The sequence below is a fragment of the Dipodomys merriami genome, unplaced genomic scaffold, assembly GCF_024711535.1.
Source record: "Dipodomys merriami isolate MVZ:Mamm:240054 unplaced genomic scaffold, mDipMer1.0.p SCAF_5, whole genome shotgun sequence".
NCBI lineage: Eukaryota > Metazoa > Chordata > Mammalia > Rodentia > Heteromyidae > Dipodomys > Dipodomys merriami.
In genome coordinates, this window is record NW_027206068.1 from 71,426,632 (window position 1) to 71,449,004 (window position 22,373).

The 22,373-nt window shown below is 38.5% G+C and overlaps 1 protein-coding gene across 7 annotated transcripts in view; it reads right to left on the reverse strand.

The window, feature by feature from the left end:
- Tpk1 (thiamin pyrophosphokinase 1) overlaps positions 1-22,373 on the reverse strand; it is a 237,047-nt gene that overhangs the window by 47,282 nt on the left and 167,392 nt on the right. For all 7 annotated transcript variants that reach the window (XM_069996963.1, XM_069996966.1, XM_069996960.1 and 4 more), the window contains one exon: positions 11,475-11,586. In XM_069996963.1, coding sequence (XP_069853064.1) covers positions 11,475-11,586 — 112 coding nt within the window. The remainder of the gene's footprint in view (positions 1-11,474; positions 11,587-22,373) is intronic.

Consider the following 22,373-nt stretch of genomic DNA (forward strand, 5'->3'; position numbering starts at 1 on the left):
ATGCATATTTAAATGAATTAATTTATTTTCTGCAATTTACTCTTTAAGAGCTTAAGTGGCCATTTGCTGTTGCTTATTTCAGGATTCTGTGCCCTTGTTCTCTGAGTCACCAACTTAGAGCTGGAGTGCTCCAGGTGTATTTATGCTTCCAGAGTATTTTAAATTACCCATTAGGAAATCCAATTTCCTATTTATAAGCCTCAAAAGTGATTTTCCACTGTTAACTTTTTCTTAATTAAGGGTATAGGCTTAAATTCACAGCTGAATTTTCCGTACTACAGTTATTTATTGACTCCATGACAGTCAACATTTTAAGAATGTCATCACAATTAGAACCTTAGTAAGTTGCTTAGGAAGTGTTAATCGTGAGTTCTCTTGGGACTAATATTTTGAAGATAATGAAAATCATTACTGTTGACAATATATATTGATTATTCTCTGTACCACGAACTGTGGTGCAGAGAATATCTCATTTGCTATTTTTCATAGTCCTGTGACATAGTTTCTCATCATTTCAGTTTTAGAGAAAAGAAAATTTAGGCTCAGAGAAATGAATCACAGGTCAGTGCCTAGTAATTAGCAGAAATGATAACTCATCTCCCTCTTCATTCCAAAATTCACAACTTGTTAAGGGAAAGGGATTTAAGCAATGTGAATATGTTACAATGTAAAGCTAACATAGTCTTTAAGAGACAGCCAAGAAGTACTCTGAAAATTCAGATAAATGAAAGTTCACATCCAGTTGGAGGTATGGGGACATCTTTAAGATAAAATTGTTGCTTTGAAGAAGTGCAGCAAATGAGTGGGCTTTAGAAAAATTAAAGATGTGTATTTCAGGACATTAGATAAATGGACCACTGACCTTGAACAATGCAGGACTCTGAAAACAAGGAATGTGAAAAATCCTTGAATTCAAGGAATAGTACTTTGGGGCACAGCAGACTATAGCATCATGATGAAGAGAGTTCCTTTAAGGCTTCCATTTTAAGATCTCTCATAGGATATCATAGCTAGTCATACTGTCAGATATACAGAAAGGAATTATACATCTTAAGTATTGTCTCATTGTGTTCCTCATCTATATCCATAAGCTTTTGGCTAAGTCTCTTGGCCATGCCCCAGTACCCATCTCCATCTTAACTTGCTTGGATCCACAGAGTCCATTATTCTTGTTTCTTCCTGGGAGAAAAGCAGCTTAGACTTCCACTCCTAATCATGCAGTTCAAGTTCAAGCATGAGGTGTACATGGCCATGGCTCAAGCTAGCCATTCTTTCCTGATAAGCTACTTGTAGTTTTTGTCATCTAAACTCAACCCTGTCAGAATGATTTTGGCCTATGTCTCAGGACAAACCTTGTGTCTCCTGCATAGTCAGTGTGCCACAGGAATCTGTTTAAGGGACTCAGCACTCAGCAAACATTTTCTCAGCACTTACTCTGTTCAGGAAGCATTCTTGATGAGAGAACAGAGAATGGCACTGCTAGTGCTGCTCTCTTGAAGCATAATTTATTAAGATTTCAAAGCATAATGACTGCAGTGAAGAAAGTAAAACAGGGTGATGTGCTGGGGAGATCTTTGAGAAGGGAGGAGTGGATGTTAATTTAGACACGAGCCCTATAAACAGTGTCCCTAGAAAGAAACATCGAAGCTGACACTCAAATAACACAGTGTGAAAGGTCTACCAGAGGTCCTGAGGAACAGTATTCTAAGCAGAAACTCAGCCTAAAGTCCTAACACTGGAACCCAAAAGGTCCAGGGGATTTGCACTAGACTGGATGACACATGCATAGTACCATGAATTTTAGTGTAGGTATGGAAGAAGTTCATTAAAAGGCACCACAGTGGGTAGTGGCATGGTTTTGCTTTAGCTTTCAAAAGATGGCTTTGATCACTTTATGAAGATGCTTAAACAAAGTGATCCATTAGGATACTTCTGCAGAATGTCAGAAGTGGGAAGAACCAGGTTCACCCTAAAGGGGTGGAGAGAAAGGGAGAATGCATACATGGCTTTTGGTCTGAGTAACTGAAGATGTTTGCTGACAGTAGGATTGAACAGGCTTGTGTTTGTGTAATGGTCATGATAATTTAGACAAGTTCTTAGACATTGATTCAACAACTATTCCCACAACTCTGTACCCAATTCTCTACTGGAAAGTAGGGAAAAGTTATAAATAAGGCAGGTGGAGGTCTATTTTCTGGTGGAGGTCTATTATACTGCAGGAATTTCTATGCAGCAAAGTCAGAGAAGGTAGCTAAAAGAATGCATGTTTGGGAAGCAATGACATTTACTTAGAACTACAGGTCAGAATAAGATCAGCTGGACACAGCATACAAACAAAAATGAAGGAACACAGATCAGACAAAGCAAAGAAGGGGAGCATTTTCTGAATGGGAATGCTAAAAGTAAAATTATTGACTTCAAGGTAAAAGCTTAATTGTTTTCTTTAACTTGTTGGTGAATATTAAGTAACACAGCACCTCTCTTGAGTTTTAGATGGTTTAGGTACAAGTGGAATGAATCTGCTGATATTCTACTCTCATTTTTTTCTGGTGGTTCATTCCTTATTTAGTAAACATTTATTCATAGGAAAATTAAACGGAAAACACAGCTAACTATAAAATTTGAACTACAAAATGCTACATAATTCATGACTACCATAGCAATTAAATGGTAAATTATTAAAAACAGTGACTGTTTAGATAATGGATATATATAATGTATCACCTGCAGACCAGGTACACAAGTTGCCATCTTCCCGACACTCATCTACAGCCTTCATTTCAGCCTATGGAAGCCTACTGAGTCAGAAGTGAGAGGTATTATTTTAAGTGAAATTTTAATGGTTTTATTGAACAAAAGAATCAAAATCAGGAGTACTTATATTTGCCTACAGGGCATTTAGGTCTAATTACAACTGTTGGAGACATGCTTGGGAATTGTGAGCTGGGCTATACCAGTAGTCCCCATCGACTCTGTCTTCAGTTTTTCAATACTATTTTCTAGCAGAAAAATTTTGAATTGAGGAATTATTGAAGTTCAACAATTAGTTCATGCTGTGGCTTGGTACTGGACCTATCTATCGATCATCTATCTACCTATTGATCTATCTGTCTGTCTGTCTGTCCATCTATGTGTGAGTGTGTGTGTGTGTGTGTGTGTGTGTGTGTGTGTGTGTGTGTGTGTATGTATGTACAGAGAGGTTACAGTTATATAAGTTAGGTAATGCGTATGTTTCTTTTTGAACAGTGTCACCGATTTCCTCATTTTTCTCCCAGTTTTTCCCTCCTGACCCATCTTACAAGTTATATAGTTCACTTTCAATATAATGTTTAGAATGAGTACCACTGTTGCATTTGTTCACCCTTTGTCCCACATTTTCTGTGCCCCTTTGCCCTCTCCAAAACAGATAAACTGACAAATGAGACAAAAGGTACAGAAAACAAAAACAACAATAAAAGAAAAAGCCCTCTTTTTTTCCATTTCTTGGAGTTCATTTCAATAAATATTATTTTATATGATCATAAGCACACAGCTATTGAGCCTTTGTGATCCTCTCCTAAGAATATCCTCCTTTGGTTTTACTCTGTGAATGTTTAGAGAGCTGTATAATTTATCAGATTCCAGTGTATTTTTTGTCTTTTACCATCCAGTGTGTTTACTTGTAGATTTATAGGCACATTCTAGTTACCACAAATTAGGGAAACCATGTAGCCTATGTTTCTTTGGCTTACTTAGCTTCATCTAATTTTTTCCAAGTCTTGCCCTTCATATAGTTGGGCTTAAAAGGGTTTCAATTCAACATGTCAGTTATGAGTATAATGCATCTTCATCAGTGTCACCTTTGCTATCATTCTCACTCTTTACTCTCAATGGTATATTTTTTAATCCGTTCTCTTTGATAAGTGTTTTAAACTTCTTCAATCCTGATTTCAACCCACTGTCCTAATCCCTTATATTGTGGTCTGTTATATGGTAAAGACTTGTGTCTGTTACCACAAGTGTCAGCATCTAGAAGTGTCTTCACATTAATAGGTAACAACATTTCCATTTCTATCCTAGTTTCTAAATTCAAGATAGAGCTAAGTAGATCACCTTCAAAGGGCCTCCCTCACTGAATTTCCTCTTACAATCTTTCCTTGGACAACCTATCACATTTCCTCCAGCTTTTGGAACTCTGAGGTTCCATTGATCTCAATGAGATTTCAACGTATGTAGATCTCTTTTATCTTGGACACACGTCCTGTGTCACTGATCAGCCTCTTTTAGAAAACTTGGTAACACTTTTTCCATCACGCTCTCGGCATGCACGCAAGTCTTTTTAGCTTTTGTAAGAATGGAAATCTGTTTTCTGTTCTTATTGTGCTATTACTTCTCTGCCTTGTCAAGAGTAACCAAAATATCCCTTCAGCAGAATACAACCCTTGTAATCTCTCTAGCATCTGGCCGAATTTATGAGTCCTTTCAGTGGCAACTGGCTTCTTGGGTACTTGGCATAATCTTTTCCTTTTCCAGCCCAGCTACCTGTTCTGTCTGTGCTTTCCAAGAACTCTATTTCAGGTTCCCCTATAATTATAACAGTTTCCCAAGGCGAAGTAACCACGTTTTCAATTACTTTTTCTAGTGGATAATGCTAAAAAAAAAGTGTGAGGACTACATATGAAAAGGGACTAACTTTGAACAGGAGCCCTGTTATTAATCTGTGTTATTTAAGTATATAGTTTAAAGACATTGCTAAGTAGGAGGAGAACCAAATCTCAAGGTCCATAAACTAAACATACAACCTAGCTAAGTGGATAAAAGATACAAAATAATTGGAAGAAACATGAGTGCACTTCTTTACTTTTATATTGTTACAGCTGCCCCATAAGAAAGAGTAAAAGAAAGCTAAACAAGTATTTTAATGTTTTCCTTCTTCTGCAAAGCAAAAGACTCACTAATGAGAAAATAAAATTTATTAGCCTAGGTTTATATAAGGACACCTGACGTCAGAGTGTGTGTGTGTGTGTGTGTGTGTGTGTGTGTGTGTGTGTGTGTGTGTGTGTGTGTGTGTGTGTGTGTGTGTGTGTGTGTGTGTGTGTGTGTGTGTGATTTTCCATATCTAAACGTAGCAGCTAAATGGAATACTTTAGACCATGGTTCATGCTCCAAATAGTAAGGAAATGAGCCAGACAAAAGGACCTGAGGGAGCAGAGGATGCAAAATTTCCAGTGAGGTGAAGGTTCTCACAAATGTTTCCACTGTCATTTCCTATGTGGCTCCTTTTTTCACCTTCTCCCGCCCACTCCCACCACACAGGGTGACTACCTTTCATCACATTCACATTGAATAGAACATCACTTTAAACTATATCTACTCCTGGCAAGGTCTACAAGTGTTTCCAAAGTTAAAATTCAACCTACCTTTCATTATTCTAATTGCTTTCAAGGTTGATGATAAGGAACACTTGCTTCATTATCTTTTACCATAGTGCAATTGATTCTGTGCCATTACAGAATTCGTGAGGATAAAATGCACTTGCTCATTAAAAAAGTGTTGTTAATTATATAAAATCTGCCTGATGAGTATATTGATGACGGATACCAAATCCTTTAGGCAAATGCATTGCAGTAAAGCGAGTAAGAAGTGCATTTAAAGAATGGTGCTACCTGCCACATACACTGATGAGTTTCATGTTTTTAATAAATGAAAGTGAAGTTGAATAAAGAAAACTTCATGAACAGCATGATTTGAAATGGCCCTCGAAGCAAGGGGAGATATTAAAAGGAGAGCATATTCTGGGAATACCACATCAGGGTTATATGTTATAGAGGGAATGTCATGGAGCTCAAAGGCTGTTAGTAAGATTCAGGAGGAAAGACCAAAATACCACAGTTCTACTACTGAGAATAAAGAATATATGCTAGTGCAAAACGTGGAGATCATTTATATAAAGTTATCCTTTCAAAGAGAGAAAACTGAATGGTAATGGGAGAATTGTGCTCATATTTATTCATAACTGCAGGAAGAGCAAATCAGGGAGAAGAGTGCTAGCAGTACTGTGGTCCTTATTCACTTTGTCCCTACAACACTCTCCTCCTTTTTAGTACTGCATCTGTCTAGAGACTACTCTTATGTACTTAATTCCATTTGTAATTAGCTTTTGCCATGCTAGGAAAGAGGAAATAAAGATTCTTTATTCTTATTTATGTAATCAGCCTTTGGTAAGATACAAGTGAATTGAAACACTACAGACTTCAATTTCTTCTTCCCTTAATTATATATCAACTTTAAATTGCCCACAACTCGATTCTCTTTCCTTGATTTTTCACTAGCATCTTTCTAAATGGTTTAAAATAACAATTGGTTATCATTTGTAGCCAATATAAACACCAGAAAGCCTTCTTGCTTTAATAATTTTATTTTACTAAGCTCTTCCTTTAAGATGCACACATCCACAGAGAAAAATTAAGATTAAGAAAATAGCTGGAAATTACCGTGTGATTAAATGTGGTTCAGAGAACAGCTGAATGAAAGAGGCCAATGCAACTTACTTTTTGGCACTTAAGTAGACTCTTAGGGGAAACTTAAAATAGTATAATCTTGCCTTAAGTTGAGAAGCCAAGGAGTAATGTTGCTTTTCCAGGTGGCTGGGGAATCTCAACCCCACAATAAGTCCTCAAAAAGTGATCTACTACAACTAGAACTTCAAGCCCATCTCAGGGCAGATGTCTCAGTCCTGGATTTACTGTGATGCTCAGGTGAAGACAGCCTTCAGCTGGGATGGCAGGGAGACTCTGAAGTCATACACATACTACATCTCACAAGGTATATTAGGCCAGCATCCACTCCAGACAGCTACTACATAAATGCCCCTGATCCTCATCCAGTACTTCCCTTGCTGTGAGGACACTAAGGAGGAGAAAAAGGTCTCCTTAGAAAATTAAGCACCTGACATGTATGATATAGACTCAACTGCTTCTGACTTTGATAGCCACAGTTTTCAACAGAAGGAAATCATAGGCACCATTCATCAATCTTTGTGCCGATAAACATCCAAGTAACTTCCAAGTGCCAGAAAACTCATTGGTTCTAGAGTAAGAACTTAAATTCTATAGTCATCTTTCCTTTACATTATTAACTCACAAATATTTGCATTTTCTACTACATTTAAAGGGAATCTCAGGGTAAAAATTACAAAGAAGACAAGTTGTAGGCTATGCATTAGTCTCTACATATTTATTTTGCAAAAGGGCTTAAAGTATTTATTTTTCTCCTGTTTGGATACTTGATAGTCATCTCAGAGCCAGAGATTTTTTTCCTCTTTTATTTTTGAGGGCGAAGTACTAGAGTTTGAACTCAGAACCTCATATTTGCCCAGCAAATACGCCCTACAACTTCAGCCACATCTCCTGAAAGCCAGGGGTCTTTATAGTCTCTTGATTATTTGATTCTGCAACTTCTCTGGAAGAGGAAAAAAAATACTGTGTTGTTTTCTTGTATATGTGATTAGCTTAAGAAGTTATCTGTTCTCTAGGTACTCTTTACCTTGATTTTCCCTTGAAGTATAGCAAAATATACTTCATTAATACGCAGATATTTACTTAATGATTAGCTTTGAATATGTTCATATATTTATATGTATGAAAATATATAGATATAGAGATAGCTCTTTATTTATTCCTGCGTATTGGGCATTTCCCTACCTGGACTTCCTCCTTATTGTAATTTAGAGCTACTGTTCTTAAAAGATTTTGATTTTTCACATTTTGGCCTGCAGACAACTTAGAGAACAAAGTGGTTTTTCACTGTTGAAAACCCTGCCCAATAGTTTAGCCCTCCTGTAATAAAACCACTGCAGTCCTGCTACTATTATTCTGTCTTTCCTTTTTCTACCTCCGAATCTCTAGGCATTCAAATACCCTGTTGAAACCATTTATTCCTCTTCATGAAGGCCAAATGCATCTTTTTTCCACTTGAATTTGTGCCACAAGTTCCTTGAAAACCATAATGAATGACAACATTTGGTTTATAATCACCCAGAAATAAGTTATCACAGTGAACCGAAGTTACATTTAAATTACACATTCTGCAATCTTCATGGATACTAGCATCTGCAGTTCACACAGTGGAAAGCTTATGACATGATTTTAATTGCTAAGGTGTTTATTGCCTTCACTTACAGCCTGCCCAATTTTTGGGGAAAAATCATCTAGAAAAAGAACGCTGAGACAGGCTATTCACCATGTCCAAAGCTTTTGAAAATAGGTTACACCAACAAATATGATGAATCTTTTTTTGTGTGTGTGCACACAAAGGACCCAGCTAGAAAATATAAACTTGAACAATTCATTTAGCATCTTATGCTTCAGTTTTCTCATCTATATGATGAAGATAATGACATTGCACATCAATATGAAGCATAATGCTATAGGAATAAGAATAAGTACAGAGAAAAGACAGGCAGGATGCATGAAAAAGCTATTCTGGAATACAAAATATGATTATTTGGGCCCAGAAGAAAATTATACCCAGTGTGCTGTTCCCATAGTAAAAGTTTATTCACAACACCCCTCGAATCTTTCTCTACAATTCACATAATCACTAAAGTTATTGCTTTCTTGTCTTGATATATTAACTGAATGGCTGAATGCACAGAGCCTACATCTGAATCAGCACAAAAATGAAACCTGGAGGAGGGAAAATAGAAGGGGACTCCTGAGCTCCACTCCAGTCATTCTCATCAGTCAACCTGCCCACATAAATACCGGGAAATCAACTCCTTTAAACAACTTGGGAGGTGAACCTGAGTTATAATAGTGTTCCTCAGTGCAGGTCTGTGAAAAATTGACCTGCACACAAACTCCCATTTGTCATATTCTCTACAAATGCACGTTAATTGTTTTCATATTTAAATGCCCAGAATCAACCATAAAAAATGCATGTTGTCAGATTGTTGGGAGTTTTCAGAAAGTAGAATAGGATAGCTGTGACATATAGTGAATTACTGTTAGTTCTTTGTGTTCTAGCAGCACCACAAAAGGGCAAGGGCTGAGTAGAAGAAAAATAATCATTCATTTCTGGTTCTAATTCTAAAATGTAGAAAAAGAACTGGGGATGAGTTAATGAACTGTATTTAATCCTAGTTTGAGACAGTCTGTATTCATTTGTCTTATATACCTGAAACATTATTTGCAAAGTATCTGAGGATCCTTCAGAAAGACACAATCTAGAATAGAACAATATTCTTTATTGTGTTTATGTCTACAGCTTCTCCAATCTCCTCTCAGAGTTTGTCTGCTGCATAAAAGCTGGGATATGAGAGACTCTAAATGGATCACAGATGAAATCAGACTATGTTAAGAACTTCTGGCATCAGATCTCAAAGCAGGTTGGACTGGGGGAAAAAAATCAAGCCCTAGGCTATGTGAAGATGATTATAACATTTCCCCACAAGCAATTGCTTACTGTCATTGATCCAAAAAGCCAGCACCCCTTGACCAAGCTATTCCTTTTTCCTTCTCTAAGCTGATGCTTGGATGCTTAAATTTACAATGGATCAAGCAGGGTCCTGGGACCCTGCTTTTCCCAGGTAGTAGCACTGAGTAAAGCAGAGGCCCACCTATGCTAAAAATCTACCACTTTTCTTCAAGCCCACACAGCATCATTCACATATATTTCTATTACGTTTCAGTAAGTTCCTATTGTCAGTTGGTTAGAAGACTCTTGAACATACTTTTTGTTACCTATAGAGAATTGATATCTAGCTGTGTTTTAACTCTATTGCTTTGCATACTCTATGAAAATACTTGCATATCAAAATTAGATCTCATAAATATGTAGAGAAAATATCTATCTGAAAGGTCGAAACATCCATTAACAATGCAAACAAATAATAACGTATTGCATTTAAGCAGAGGAAAAAATGATCACAGGCAGGAAGATTAAGAGTCCTACCTTCATTATGCCAAACTCCCCCTTTCCAGAGAAACCTTGTTTAGACAGGATTGGGATGTGCATTGGGATGTGGGAACAGATGATGGAGGGATATTCTATAGTACCCAAAGGATCATAACTTATATTGTGACTCTTCCCTATGATGAAGAGATGATGAAGTTGGGCAGTTGCCCTTGTGGCTCTTCCTCTTCTTCTCAGTGCTCCTCCCATTCTGGTATCAACCCTGAGTACACTGCTAAGTCCAGGAGAAGGGACACCACTGTCTAGTTTAGGTCCTTGGAAATAAAGGGAATTGTAAAAGCAGAGCAATTATTTTAGGTTTTCAAAAACCTAATGGGAGCCAGCTCACGTCAGAGTCAGCCAAAGAGCCTCAAAGCTGTTACACACTACTGTGCACGGGAGGAGATACTTCTTACTGCCCTTTCAAAGTGATGAGTCTCTAGACATGTGCCTCAAAATACCTCCAGGTTTTCTCTAATTGTTTCCGCAGCGGCTCATAGAAAGAACTTCAAAAACCACCCTTTCATCTTCAAAATACTTATTTCCATGTGGAAATCTAAGTGTTTCACATGTTACAAAAGATGACACAGTCCCATATTTTTCTTGTGCCACCTTAGAGGTACTGGTTAATCAGGGGATGATTGTTCTGGCGTTCAATCAGTGGGTTTTATTTTTTATTAAATTAATGTCATTTGTAAAGACACTAGAGTCAACTCATTTCATAATGTCTAGTGGTGGTATAGTTTTTTTCCCCCTTGAATCAGCATTTAGTTCATAAACAAATCCCTCTCGCTCTCTGTTCTTTTCAAATTAGACAGTTCTTGTATAACTGAACTCTAATATGGTTCAAAATAGTTGGGAAACATTTTAATATTTAATAGAAGCAGCTAATCTGTGATACTTCAAAGGTTTTCCTATGAAAAGAACTTGGAACTTTAGTTATCACAGCTACCACTTCAACGCTGAGTACATTTTATGTATACGAAATTATGAAGGAAGTTGGGCAAAGTTCTTAAATATGACATATAAAATGAAACATAAAAGAAAAATTAGGCTGCACCAAAAGTAATTCATTTAGCAAAGTTAGTTTTGAGAAATGAAAATCTGAGCCAAGAAGCATAGGAACCTGTTTACCAGTCATATTTACAAAGACTTAGTGCCATGACTCTTACAACTTCGTGTAAAACAGAGAATAACCCACTCAAAACATAAGAGTCTTGGAGAGAAAGCTTTTCAAGGAAGATATACAAAGTAAATTAGAGATCATTTGTTATCAGAAAACATAAATCAAAACTTCAACGAGATGTTGTTTACATAAAGTAGGCTACTATAAGTAACAAAACCAAACAAAAATAAAGAACACAGAAAAATAATCAATTGTGGTGAAAGTAGAGAGATTAGGACACATGGGAAGGTTGCTCGTGGAAATGTAAACTGGTGCTAGCACCTCCGGCAGTTTCCTTTCAGGCTCTGCCCTGGGCTACCAGCCACTTTACTACTATGGAGGGGAACAATTTCCTTCACGGAGCACGTTTACTTACTGAGGTTCCACTTCAGACCCGTTGTCGTAACCTGCTTGCAAGGCTGTCCAACAGGAATAAGGCCACACCAGCTGCCTTCCATCCCAGTGTCCACGTGCAATCTGTGCTTTCCCTGCAGGAGAGGGGAGTGCTCATTAGGGAGGAAAGAGGAAGAGCAGGGTAGAATGTTCACTGGACACATGCAGTATCCACGTGCCATCCTAGGATCTGTGTGTGCCTTACCACACTTAATCCTAAAGAAAATTGACTTTGTGCATGCTGAAGAATCCTAGAAAATTCCACCTGGCTTAATCATAACAATAGTGGTCCATGGTAGCTTACTGTCAATTATTAGTTTTACGTATGTGATAGTAGAAGCTTGAAGAGCACACAGGTGGATGACTCCACACATGCCGATTACAGGCTGCAGCCATTCCTTATGCTAAACACATGAAAAGAATTCTAGAGCCACAAACCATCACTGTTCAAGTGTATTGATATTGCTTCCTAAGGAAAATCTCTGCTTGAAAACTGGGGCACAGAACTTCAGAATTCAGTGATAATCCTGCTAATACCTTGAAAATCCACCTCTTCTATGCATTTCCACCACATTAAGAGAGGCCTAGGGAGAAATAAAATCACAATGTATTTCCATTCTGATATGAAAACATATGAGCTGGGGGTGGTAGTTCATGCCTGTAATCTTAGCTACACAGGAGGCTGAGATTTAAGAACTGAGTTTGAAGCCAGACTGGGAAGAATAGTCCATGAGACTTTTATCTCCATTAGTCATGGAAATGTCAAAAACAAAACAAAACCAAAAAACCCTTGAGCTGTGACTCAAGTGGTAGAGTGCTCACCTTGAGTGAAAATATGCTCAGGGATAGTGCCAAGGCCCTGGGTTCAAGCTTCAGGGCTGGCGTGCGCGCGCGTGCATGTATGCACACATGCACACATGCACACACACACACACACACACACACACACAGCATATAAAAAAGAAATCATCTAATAAGCATGCTAAGTAACTATTTTTTTCCCTAAGCAAGTTTTCATCAAACATGATAAGCTATTCTGCCCTTTCCTTTAGAAAGAAAACTTTAGTTTGCTCATAGCACAAGCTGCCTGTATTGCTTTGTGTGTAGTTCCCTAAACTGACCTCCCTTGACTGTGCACCACAAGAACTTGAGTTCTGTTTCTCCCTCCCGTTCTCCATTCTACCATTTTCCATCATAGAAGAAAGTGTACCTGAAGACAGAACTTGTAAATATAATGCAAATGATCACCCCTACATGATAAATATTGGTGGTCACACTACCTAACTGTCCTTTACAATGAGAGGTGTTGAGGACAGAGCGGACTGTAGAAATTCTCATCTTTTTCGAATTGTGTCTGATTCAGTTGGCAAGAGATAAGCACTGGTGATGGCTTTTCAGGAAGGAGGAGCCTGACTCTGTTTCCTGTTGAGGGCTGTGCTCCTGGGAGCACCAGCACCCAATACTACACTATCTGACAACTGACAGGTAACCTGAGGCTCCCGGGCACTCAGCGGTACTCAGGCACAAGACAGCAGTTGAGGAAGAGTAGGAGTCTCTGTCCCAGACCTTTGCACCTGACAATGCCGTTGTTATTTCTTCATTGCTTGTCAGATTCCCATGTTTCTAACTTGTCTCATTTTCAGTATGTTCCACTTAATGTCTACTCCTGATTGTTCATTTTTTAAACCTGTTTTTGCCTGACTTAGACAGTGTGGTAGTGGCCAGCTAAATTCATTGGTATGTTTGACATTCTAGGTATGTTAAAAAAAAAGGAGGAAATATTTTTTCAACGGATGGATATTAACTCCCTATGGAAAGATTCTTTAAGTTATATCATATACAGCAAACAGAACATCACACGTTTTATTATCCCAGAGAGACAAGTGGTGTTATAAAACCACTGATGTAAATGGCACACTGGTACACTTTCTTATCTAGACTTGCTGGGTACTCATTGCCTTCCTTATTACTCTAACAACCAACAGACCATAACATTTTCACTCTGGGAATAAACTAGTTTACAGACTTGAGAAGTCACAGAATGGTTTGTTCTTAGCCTACAATCAATTAACATTGTTCTCTTTGTTTTGTTTTAAAAAAGTGTTTCCCCTACCTGAATGGTCTTTGTATTTATAAATATGCAAATTTTTCTTTTCTGGTTAACCTGGAGTAGCATCATGTTTTCTTCCTCTGTCCTCAAGCCTACTTGACATCTTTAAAAAATGAACAACCGTAGAAAGGAAGTTTTGTTCATTCCTTAGATTTCTCAATTGATAATATATGCTGGCCTGTATGTGATCTGACACAGGCAGCATACGACCTGACAGTCGAGAACCTCTCTGAGGATTTATGTCACTGCTGCAGACCAGAGGCATATGAACTAATCATTTCCTTCCATCTACTCTCATGAATCATTTCACTGTTCCATTTTGAGCTGGGAGAACTCTTTGAAGTCAAAGGCAGTTCTCCACAGCAAAGAAGAAACAAGAATCACAGTTTGCTTTTCCGATTGTGGCTATTTGAACATATCTAACAACCTTAATGAGGTATGAAAGTATAATTCAGCTAAAGGTAACACGATGTTGGATGTTGAATGCCATGTGGAGTGAAAATCATGCTTCTGAGAATGCTGAGAAGACAGAATCATGGGCTCACTTTCCCTAGACTTTTTCCAAGCTATAGCAAAATACATATAAATAGATACCTGCCATAGGGTAAGAAGTCACTGTCACCTTGTTTTATATTATTCTTCCTCTAGGCAAAGAACTGCCAAACAAGAGAGAAAAGATTAAAGCTCACCCTAGGTCTTGTTTTTGAAAAACACCACACATAGAGGTGCCTGGATTCTGTTTATATCTCTAAATTTTTAAATCCAATAACTGTGCCAGCTTTTATGCAAAGATACCTTGGAGTGGATCTCTTGAAAATACATTCCAAATTAACAGGTTCATCCACAAAGGATTGTGCACACAAATAACATAAGGACCTCTTTACTTAGTATAGAAAATTCAAAGAACAGATGCCAAGGATAGTTTATAAGGTGGAAAATCATTCATAAAATTGCTCTAAATTTTCAATCTACACCCTGTGGCTAATTGCAGCTAAAATAGCTAGGACACAGCCAGACCCAATATGAATGGAACACTGCTGCTGACTAATTAAACGTAAGGCTAACTCTGGAAGCTCATCTTTTGTTCATTTTGTCCATGAACTTAAAAAATTTACCAACAAACGATTTGAGAAATTAAATAGCCTGCAGGAAACAAAAGTGAAAGAAGTCGAGATCAGGATGTGGATTATGTGGATTATTATAAGACATGGGCTGGTTTATCTGTTTGGGGACTGCTGAAAACACTGAAAGCACCCCCCAGAGATGGTCTCCCCAGAGAGCATGCACCTGCAAGACCTCAGAACCGGGAAACCTGCGGGCTTCCTGGATTCTGTTCTGTAAATGCAGAATCAAAATAGCAGTGGTAAAAGGTCAGATAATGTGATGTCAGGAAAATGATCCCTTAGATGTGTATTTTAATGTTTTTTTCTTTCATGGATGTGTTTCTAACACATTTGTTGCTTTGTATGTCCCTCCCCCACAGTATAACCCCTGCTTTCACTATATTTGATGTCAGTATAACTTGTGGAGGAGATGGGGAAAAACCAGTTGTTTAAGGATACAGGTGGACCTGTTGCAACAATGAGAAGTACAAGTTGTCATGTCCAAAACGAGCTTTACAACGTCGGTGCGGGGGGGGGGGGGTGGGGGGGTGGGGGGGGGAGGGGAAGGAGAAGGATTGGGATTGGGGGGGAGGGGAGAGGCTGGGAAGGGATGTGAAGGGTAAATGAAGGAGGAGGCTGCAATGCTTGGTAAGAAATGTACGCATTATCCTGCCCATGTAATTGTAACTCCTCTGTACAGTATGTTCACAAATAAAATAAAATAAAATCTTAAAAAAAATACAAAAAAAATAGCAGTGGTAGTAGGTTTGTTTGAGCCTGTACTGAATCAATGCTACAGATGTGTGTGTGTGTGTGTGTGTGTGTGTGTGTGTGTGTGTGTGTGTGTGTAAAATATATATGCAGGTATATGTAATTTAAGGTATTTCCTTTAGAAAATACATTCTTATATTATCTTTAGATAGCATTGCAGGGTTTAAAATAACATTAGATAATGTTCCAAAGTTCTTTCTACACAATACTAGTCCCATGATCAAAGAGAACTGAAAAAAATTGCTAAGTGACTTGTTCTCTTAGAAGTTGTAATACTTATGCTACCATGTTCCATGATTTAGGGGAAAAACATATAAATAAAACAACTGTTTACTTGAATTAAGTGTTTCCCTAATGTCCTTGGCCATAAAATCTCTCTATACCACACAAATATACTCACAATAACCTGCTGACTTTCTACCCAGAATCCTAACCTAGAATGGTTGTTACTTTGTACACATCTCCTATAGCTATAGAATTTGGGTTTAGTATTTTCACATTCTGAAGTCAGGTTTGTTTTTGTTTTGGGAATTATTCAATAAGCTTAGGCCAAAGCCTTGTAATTTCTGCGTTTTTTTTTTGATAGGAGTAACTACACCTTTCTTATTATCAGTTAATAATAAATTATTATCCTAAAGAAAACCTTCTTGATGTTAGCAGAGTTAGTTTGCTTATTCAGAAGTCAAAATATCATTGGTATTATTGGTCTCAGTAACATTCTACAATGATAAGCTCATTTACTTATTAACCTCCTCACACTGGATTATTTCACAGTAAAACTGATAGAAATCAATGTTCATCCTTTATTTCTTTCACCTCTGTATTTATACTTTCTTACAATGTATTCTACCCTACCCTTATGCTTTCCTTCCTTTTATTCTACTCAGAGAAAGTAATCTGCAGAGTGCTCTACTGAAAATTGTCAAAAATTTACTCTTGGCCCCTCCAAAGATATTGACATTTCAAATGATGACTTCTAAAGGTAATATTTATCCTGAAAGTAAACATTTCTAACAGTGGAAACAGGACAGGTCACACTGAAGGATGTATTTTTTGAGTCAGAGTGATCTCAAGAGTTTTCAAATTCCTTCAGATAAATTCTCTGCTCCTTAACCAGAATAGGAGCCAGTAGCCGGTTGCCTGCATTTTGTCTACTTCTGCACTATTTCTCCAGCCTTAATCTAGGGGAATTTTAAAGCAAAGGCTAAAGCTTATGAGTTAAATGGTAATTCTCTATATATTTCAGCTAGGAGAAATAAATTCTAACTGCTACAATCTTTAACTGTGTCAGAAAATGTTTTGCTACTAAATTGATCTATCAAATGGGTTCATATTGTGTTTCTAAAAATAATAACATTTTTTTTTTCAAAGAAAAGGGCTTGCTATTTTTTTCCTACTGGATTTATAGCACAGGGGAAGGAAGAAGACGTTGTTTGTAGAAGAGTTGATTGGTTAATTAATTAGAGCAAAAAGAAAAAAAAATCCCCTTGAAAAAGGTGTTAAAGGCTATGAAACAAAACTCTCCTAATTTGAGTAGATGAATAGATTTCATGGGAGGCAATTTTGTTTTTCTGGTTATGGGACTTCAATTCAGGGCCTGGGTGCTATGGCTAGTGCTCTACCACTTTGAGCCGCTCTGCTTCTGGTTTGTGAGGGGACTTTTTTGCCCAGGCTGGCTTTGAATGTGATTCTCAAATTCCTGCTTCCTGAGTAGCTAGCATTACATGTGAGAGCCACTGACACCCACCAGGGCCTTGTATTTGCTAGACAGGTGCCCTACTACTTTAGCTATAACCTTAGTATCCCTAGTCCTGTTTTGCATTAGTTCCTTTTTTTTTTTTTTTTTTAAAGTTATCCCTTTTTTCCCCTATGAGGCTGGCTTCAGTCTAGAATCCTCTTATTTATGGCTCCTGTATAGTTGGGACCACAGGCATGGTCTGTCATTTTTTACTTACTAATTGAGTCTGGCTAACATTTTTGGCCAGGCTGGCCTCAAAACTTCTTTTCCCTGTACCTCCTGCCACCTCCACCTCCTAAGGATATGACATCAGAGGCAGAAGTTACTGTGCCCAGCCTCAGCTTTTGTACTGAATAAAGCTATGTACAATGTCTCCTAAAACAGACCACTGCGGCGATCATTTCCATTTTCTCATATAAAAATCTCCAGGCACTGCTTCTGCTTGGAGAGAAAGTAGCAGAGTTGATGATATTTGATTGAATGCTCCATTTCTAAGATTTTCCCTCTACTTGTTTGTAACACAGGATATTGTGAACTCCTTTGAAGAAAGAGTTTAAAAAGAAAACAACTTTTTCTTTATTTTGTAAAGTAGCATGGTGGTCAAATTTTATTATCTACAAAAAAAATAACAAGAGTATTCACTTGAAAAGGAGGGAGAAAAGCGAGGCCACTTGGTATACTATAACAAAATACTATAAGCTGATGAATTACAAACATCAAAATTAATTTTCTAACAGCCCTGATGCTGGGACGCTCAAGACCATGGTGGGCAGAGTCAGTGTGTGGAGGGGACGCTGCCTTTGGATGATAAATGGCAGCTACTCACTAGGCCTTTCTTGGGGGATGGGGCGAGGCTCGCTCTCAGGCTGCTGTTTAAGGGCACTAATCCTCCTTGTGGTGTTTCTATCCTCATGACCCATGATCACATTGGTGATTAGGATTCTAGCATATAAGGTTAGGGTCACACAAATTTTCAGACCAAATTGGGAAGGAAACTTTTTTTTTTTGTCGTGGGGCCTGAACTCTGGGCCTGGGCCCTGTCCCTTAGCTCTTCAGCTCAAGGCTAGCACTCTACCACTTGAGCCATAGTGCCACTTCCAGCTTTTTCTGCTTATGTGGTACTGAGGAATCAAACCCAGAGCCTCATGCATGCAAGGCAAGCACTCTACCACTAAGCCACCTTCCCAGCCCCAGGAAATAATTTTTGATTTGATACTTTCTTTCTCCTCCATCTCTCTGTCTCCCTCTCTCTCTGTGTCTCTGCTGAAGAGATCTCTGGGTACAGATTTCCACACATGCTGTTTTCAGTATGGTTTCATCTCTGTGTTCTGCTGCCTCCTCCATTCCCCCCCTTCAGACTCTTTCTACCTCTTTAACTATTCATAAAACAGAAAAACTGGGAATTAAAAACCTTTTGTTCAAATATGACAATGTTTAATGTTTTTCCCTCTAGAAATAATCATAACTATTACTACAACAAAACATATCACCTTTCTTTATTCTCTCCATCTCTTGAGATTAAACAACCAAGGAAAGGAAATCTGAGAGTTAGGAGGAAATGTTCCCTAATAGTTGTGCAATAAGGTGAGAGTTAGGGGGAAATGTTCCCCAATAGTTGTGCAATAAGGTAGATAACACAAACATTCAAACAGAATATTGTACGGTGTCACTAGAAAGACTCAGACTCATGATATTGTAGTTATTTAAAAATCTAAACAAGAATGACCAACATTTCAGAATCATTCTGCCATACAGGAAAAAGAGCATTAGAAACATCCACTTCCAGTCCCAAAGTCACTTAAACTGTCCTCACTTAAATACATGGAAAAACATACCAAACTGTTATCCTAAATTTGATGTAGACATTAAGTTTTGAAAATTAGAAAATCCCAATTGTGGACATATTTCAGAAACAACCCAGACTACTGTGCCTTATATTCTCTGCCTTGTACTTTCTATTTTCTAGTTGTTTTTGTATACAAAACCTTTTGTTTAGTTTGCTGTCACCCATTTTTGGTATTCTAGAAACCCCTCTGTGATGGACAAGAGCAGGTTCTCACAACAAAGCAGACTTACTAACATATTTATGGCCTTATCATTTGACAGGGAAGGTCAGAGCTTTTCACAGTTTATTCATAACCCTGCACCAGCTTTCAATTCTTTGAAAATTGCTCCCTGATACCCAGCTTTCCTGAAATCACAGAGTGGCAGCCACTTTCTTAAAGTATAAATCTGATTCTAAAAAACTGATAGCCCTTTTTTCTTCCAGACCTGGACAAGAAAAGTACTGCATTTTCATTGTTGAAAACCAGCGCTGAGAAAAACCAGCGCAGCACGGATGTTGTTAGGGTTTAATTTCTACAGGAAAGTCTTTGGGATGATTAAAACAAAAACAAAAAAAAAAAAACAGTAACAATGAAAGCTCTGCTTCAGATGCTACTGACATGTCACCAATCTCTTTGCCCTCTCGCTACGAAACCAAATTTAATATTAGCATACACTTAATTCATCACAAGTAAACCTGTCCTGACATGAGTATTCCATACCAGACAAAACCAAAATGGGTATGAACTGGGAACAGTATAATACAAATTCATGACTGAAGAAAAAACAATAAATACATATATATGAAAATATATGCATGCAACCCTTTAGAGAGAATAAAAATAATTCTTCTGAATTTTACTAATTATTTATTAAGCCGTGGCTCATTTGTGACTATCACACAGTACATGAGCACCAGCACCACGGTTCCAAGGACCAGCCCAGAGGTCGTCATCTACCTTCCTAGGGACCAGTGCTGTTTCACCATGTACTGCCTGTGTGACTGGACAAAATCCATGTCTCAATTACTTTCCAAAACCCCGGTTTCTGTAATGGTTTCCTAGTATACATGGAACATTTGGATTCGTTTTTCAATACGTTAGCTATTTTGTTGCCAGTACTATTGTGTCCTGCATCATAAACAATTTAATCCATATGCAATGCAGAACCGTCACAACGCAAGGCAACGGCTGTCATTTCATGATAGAAGCACCAAGGTTCACACGGCTGCTGTGCCATTTGGAAGGCACATGACTCAGAACTCAGGACTATGTGAATGGTATCACATCTAGTGGCTTCCTTAGAAGTCTGTAAAGGAACTGTCTCCAAGAGGGTTAAAAAGCTGAAGATCAGGCTTGGGACTATTTCTAGGGAGCAGAGTTCCTCTGAAAGCTGGACTTCCAGCATGCTTCTCCTCCCATGTCTGTAGCTTTAAGGCCCGAAAGAGTAAGCGTGGTGAGAACAGAATAGAAACAGGTGGGCTGATGTACCCAGGAACTTCGCATGTGTAGATTCACCCACACCACAAAGGCCTTCAGAAATGGCTCTTTCTTTCCTCTTAAAGGCTCAATTCTTCTTATCCCTGAGAACATTTAGAATCTCTGCAAGGCAGCCTGTCAGCCTGCTCCTCGCCACTTCCCTCCCCTGCACAGCAGTTCAGTGACAAGGGCTCAGTTCCAACAAAACCCAATTCTAAGGACAAGCCCTGTGCAGGAAGAAAGGGACTGATTACATCCCAGTGGAGCTGCGGGACCTCCCGACTTTGGAGCCAGAGTACACATGCATGTATGGTAAGGACTAGTCTCCCAAATCCCACAAAATCCCAGATGCTAGAAATGGAAGCTCTGGGAGGTTACAGGAACCTGGGTGGACAACGAAGGACTTTGTGGCAAGGATTCTAATGGACCTTTGTAAACATTGGAAAATGTACAACTTTTCCAGCAAGTACAGAATGAAATGTACATTTCTCTAACTTCAGTGGCAAATGGTAAAGTGAGGAAGGGATCAAAGTCTCAGAGATTGGGCACCATAGAGTTAATGTGCTACTTCAAACCAAAGCCCATCAATTCACTATGCCTGTGAGAAGCTGGGGTTGGGGAGATGGTGGGAATGAGAGTAACTGGCTACCAGCAAGATGTCTAGCAAAAAAAGGGGAAGAAGCTGCTGCTGCCTCAAGCAGGTAGGAAAAAGGTACAAAAGATAGGAAAGCTGCCCAGAACCAAGTTCTTTGACTGTTTGCAGGGATGGCAAATCCTCTCACACGAAGCCATCATAAATGGCCCACAATTATGCATCCAAAGCGGAGTAGAACTGTCACATGAGAGGGAACAATGAATCCCACAAAGGTTTGGAGATGGATATTAGTACCCAGTGTTTCTAAATGCAAAATAAATGCAGCCCCTATCTGAAAAAGAACTCTATGCCTCCATCAGAAAGAATGACATTGCCCCATTTGTTAGGAAATGGAAAGACTTGGAAAAAATTATATTAAGTGAAGTAAGCCAGGCCCAAAGAAACATAGGTCCCATGGTTTCCCTTATTTGCAATTACTAGTATATGTATGAGTCAAGCAGAAAAGGTCAGATAAGTTGATGTTAGGTGAAATGAACCCCAAGGTAAGTATTCAAATGTTTTTTCTTTTATGCGATTGTTTCTAACATATTTATAAGATGATTTTTTATTGCTTTGTATGCCCCTCCCCCATGGTATAACCCCTGCTTTCACTGTATTTGATGTTGATATAATTTGTGGAGGGGAAGGGCAAAAACAAATCGTTTAAATAGGGATACAGGTGGACCCATTGCAACAATGAGATGTACAAGTCGTTATGTTGAAAAGCGAACTTTACAACTTTGGCTAGGAGTGGGGTGGTGGGGTGGGGTGGGGTCAAGGTGGGGGGAGAGGGAAGGGAGGGGAAGGGGAAACAAAGGAGGAGGCAACAATGCTTGATAAGAAATATACTCATTATCTTGCCCATGTAATTATAACCCCTCTGTATGGTATTTTCACAATTAAAAGAACAAGTAAAATAAAAAAAGAACTAAAACAAAAAAAGACTGGGGTCCTTGACAGGAAATGTACTCATTACCTTGCTCATGTAACTGTAACCCCTCTGTACAGTATTTTTACAAAACACGTGTTTAAAAAAAAGACTGGGGGGCTGGGAAGGTGGCTCAGTGGTAGAGCGTTTGCCTTGCATGCATAAGGCCCTGGGTTCGATTCCTGAGCACCACATAAGCAAAAAGAAAAAAAAAAGCCAGAAGTGGCGCTGTGGCTCAAGTGGTAGAGCACTAGCCTTGAGCTGAAGAACTGAGGGACAGCACCCAGGCCCAGAGT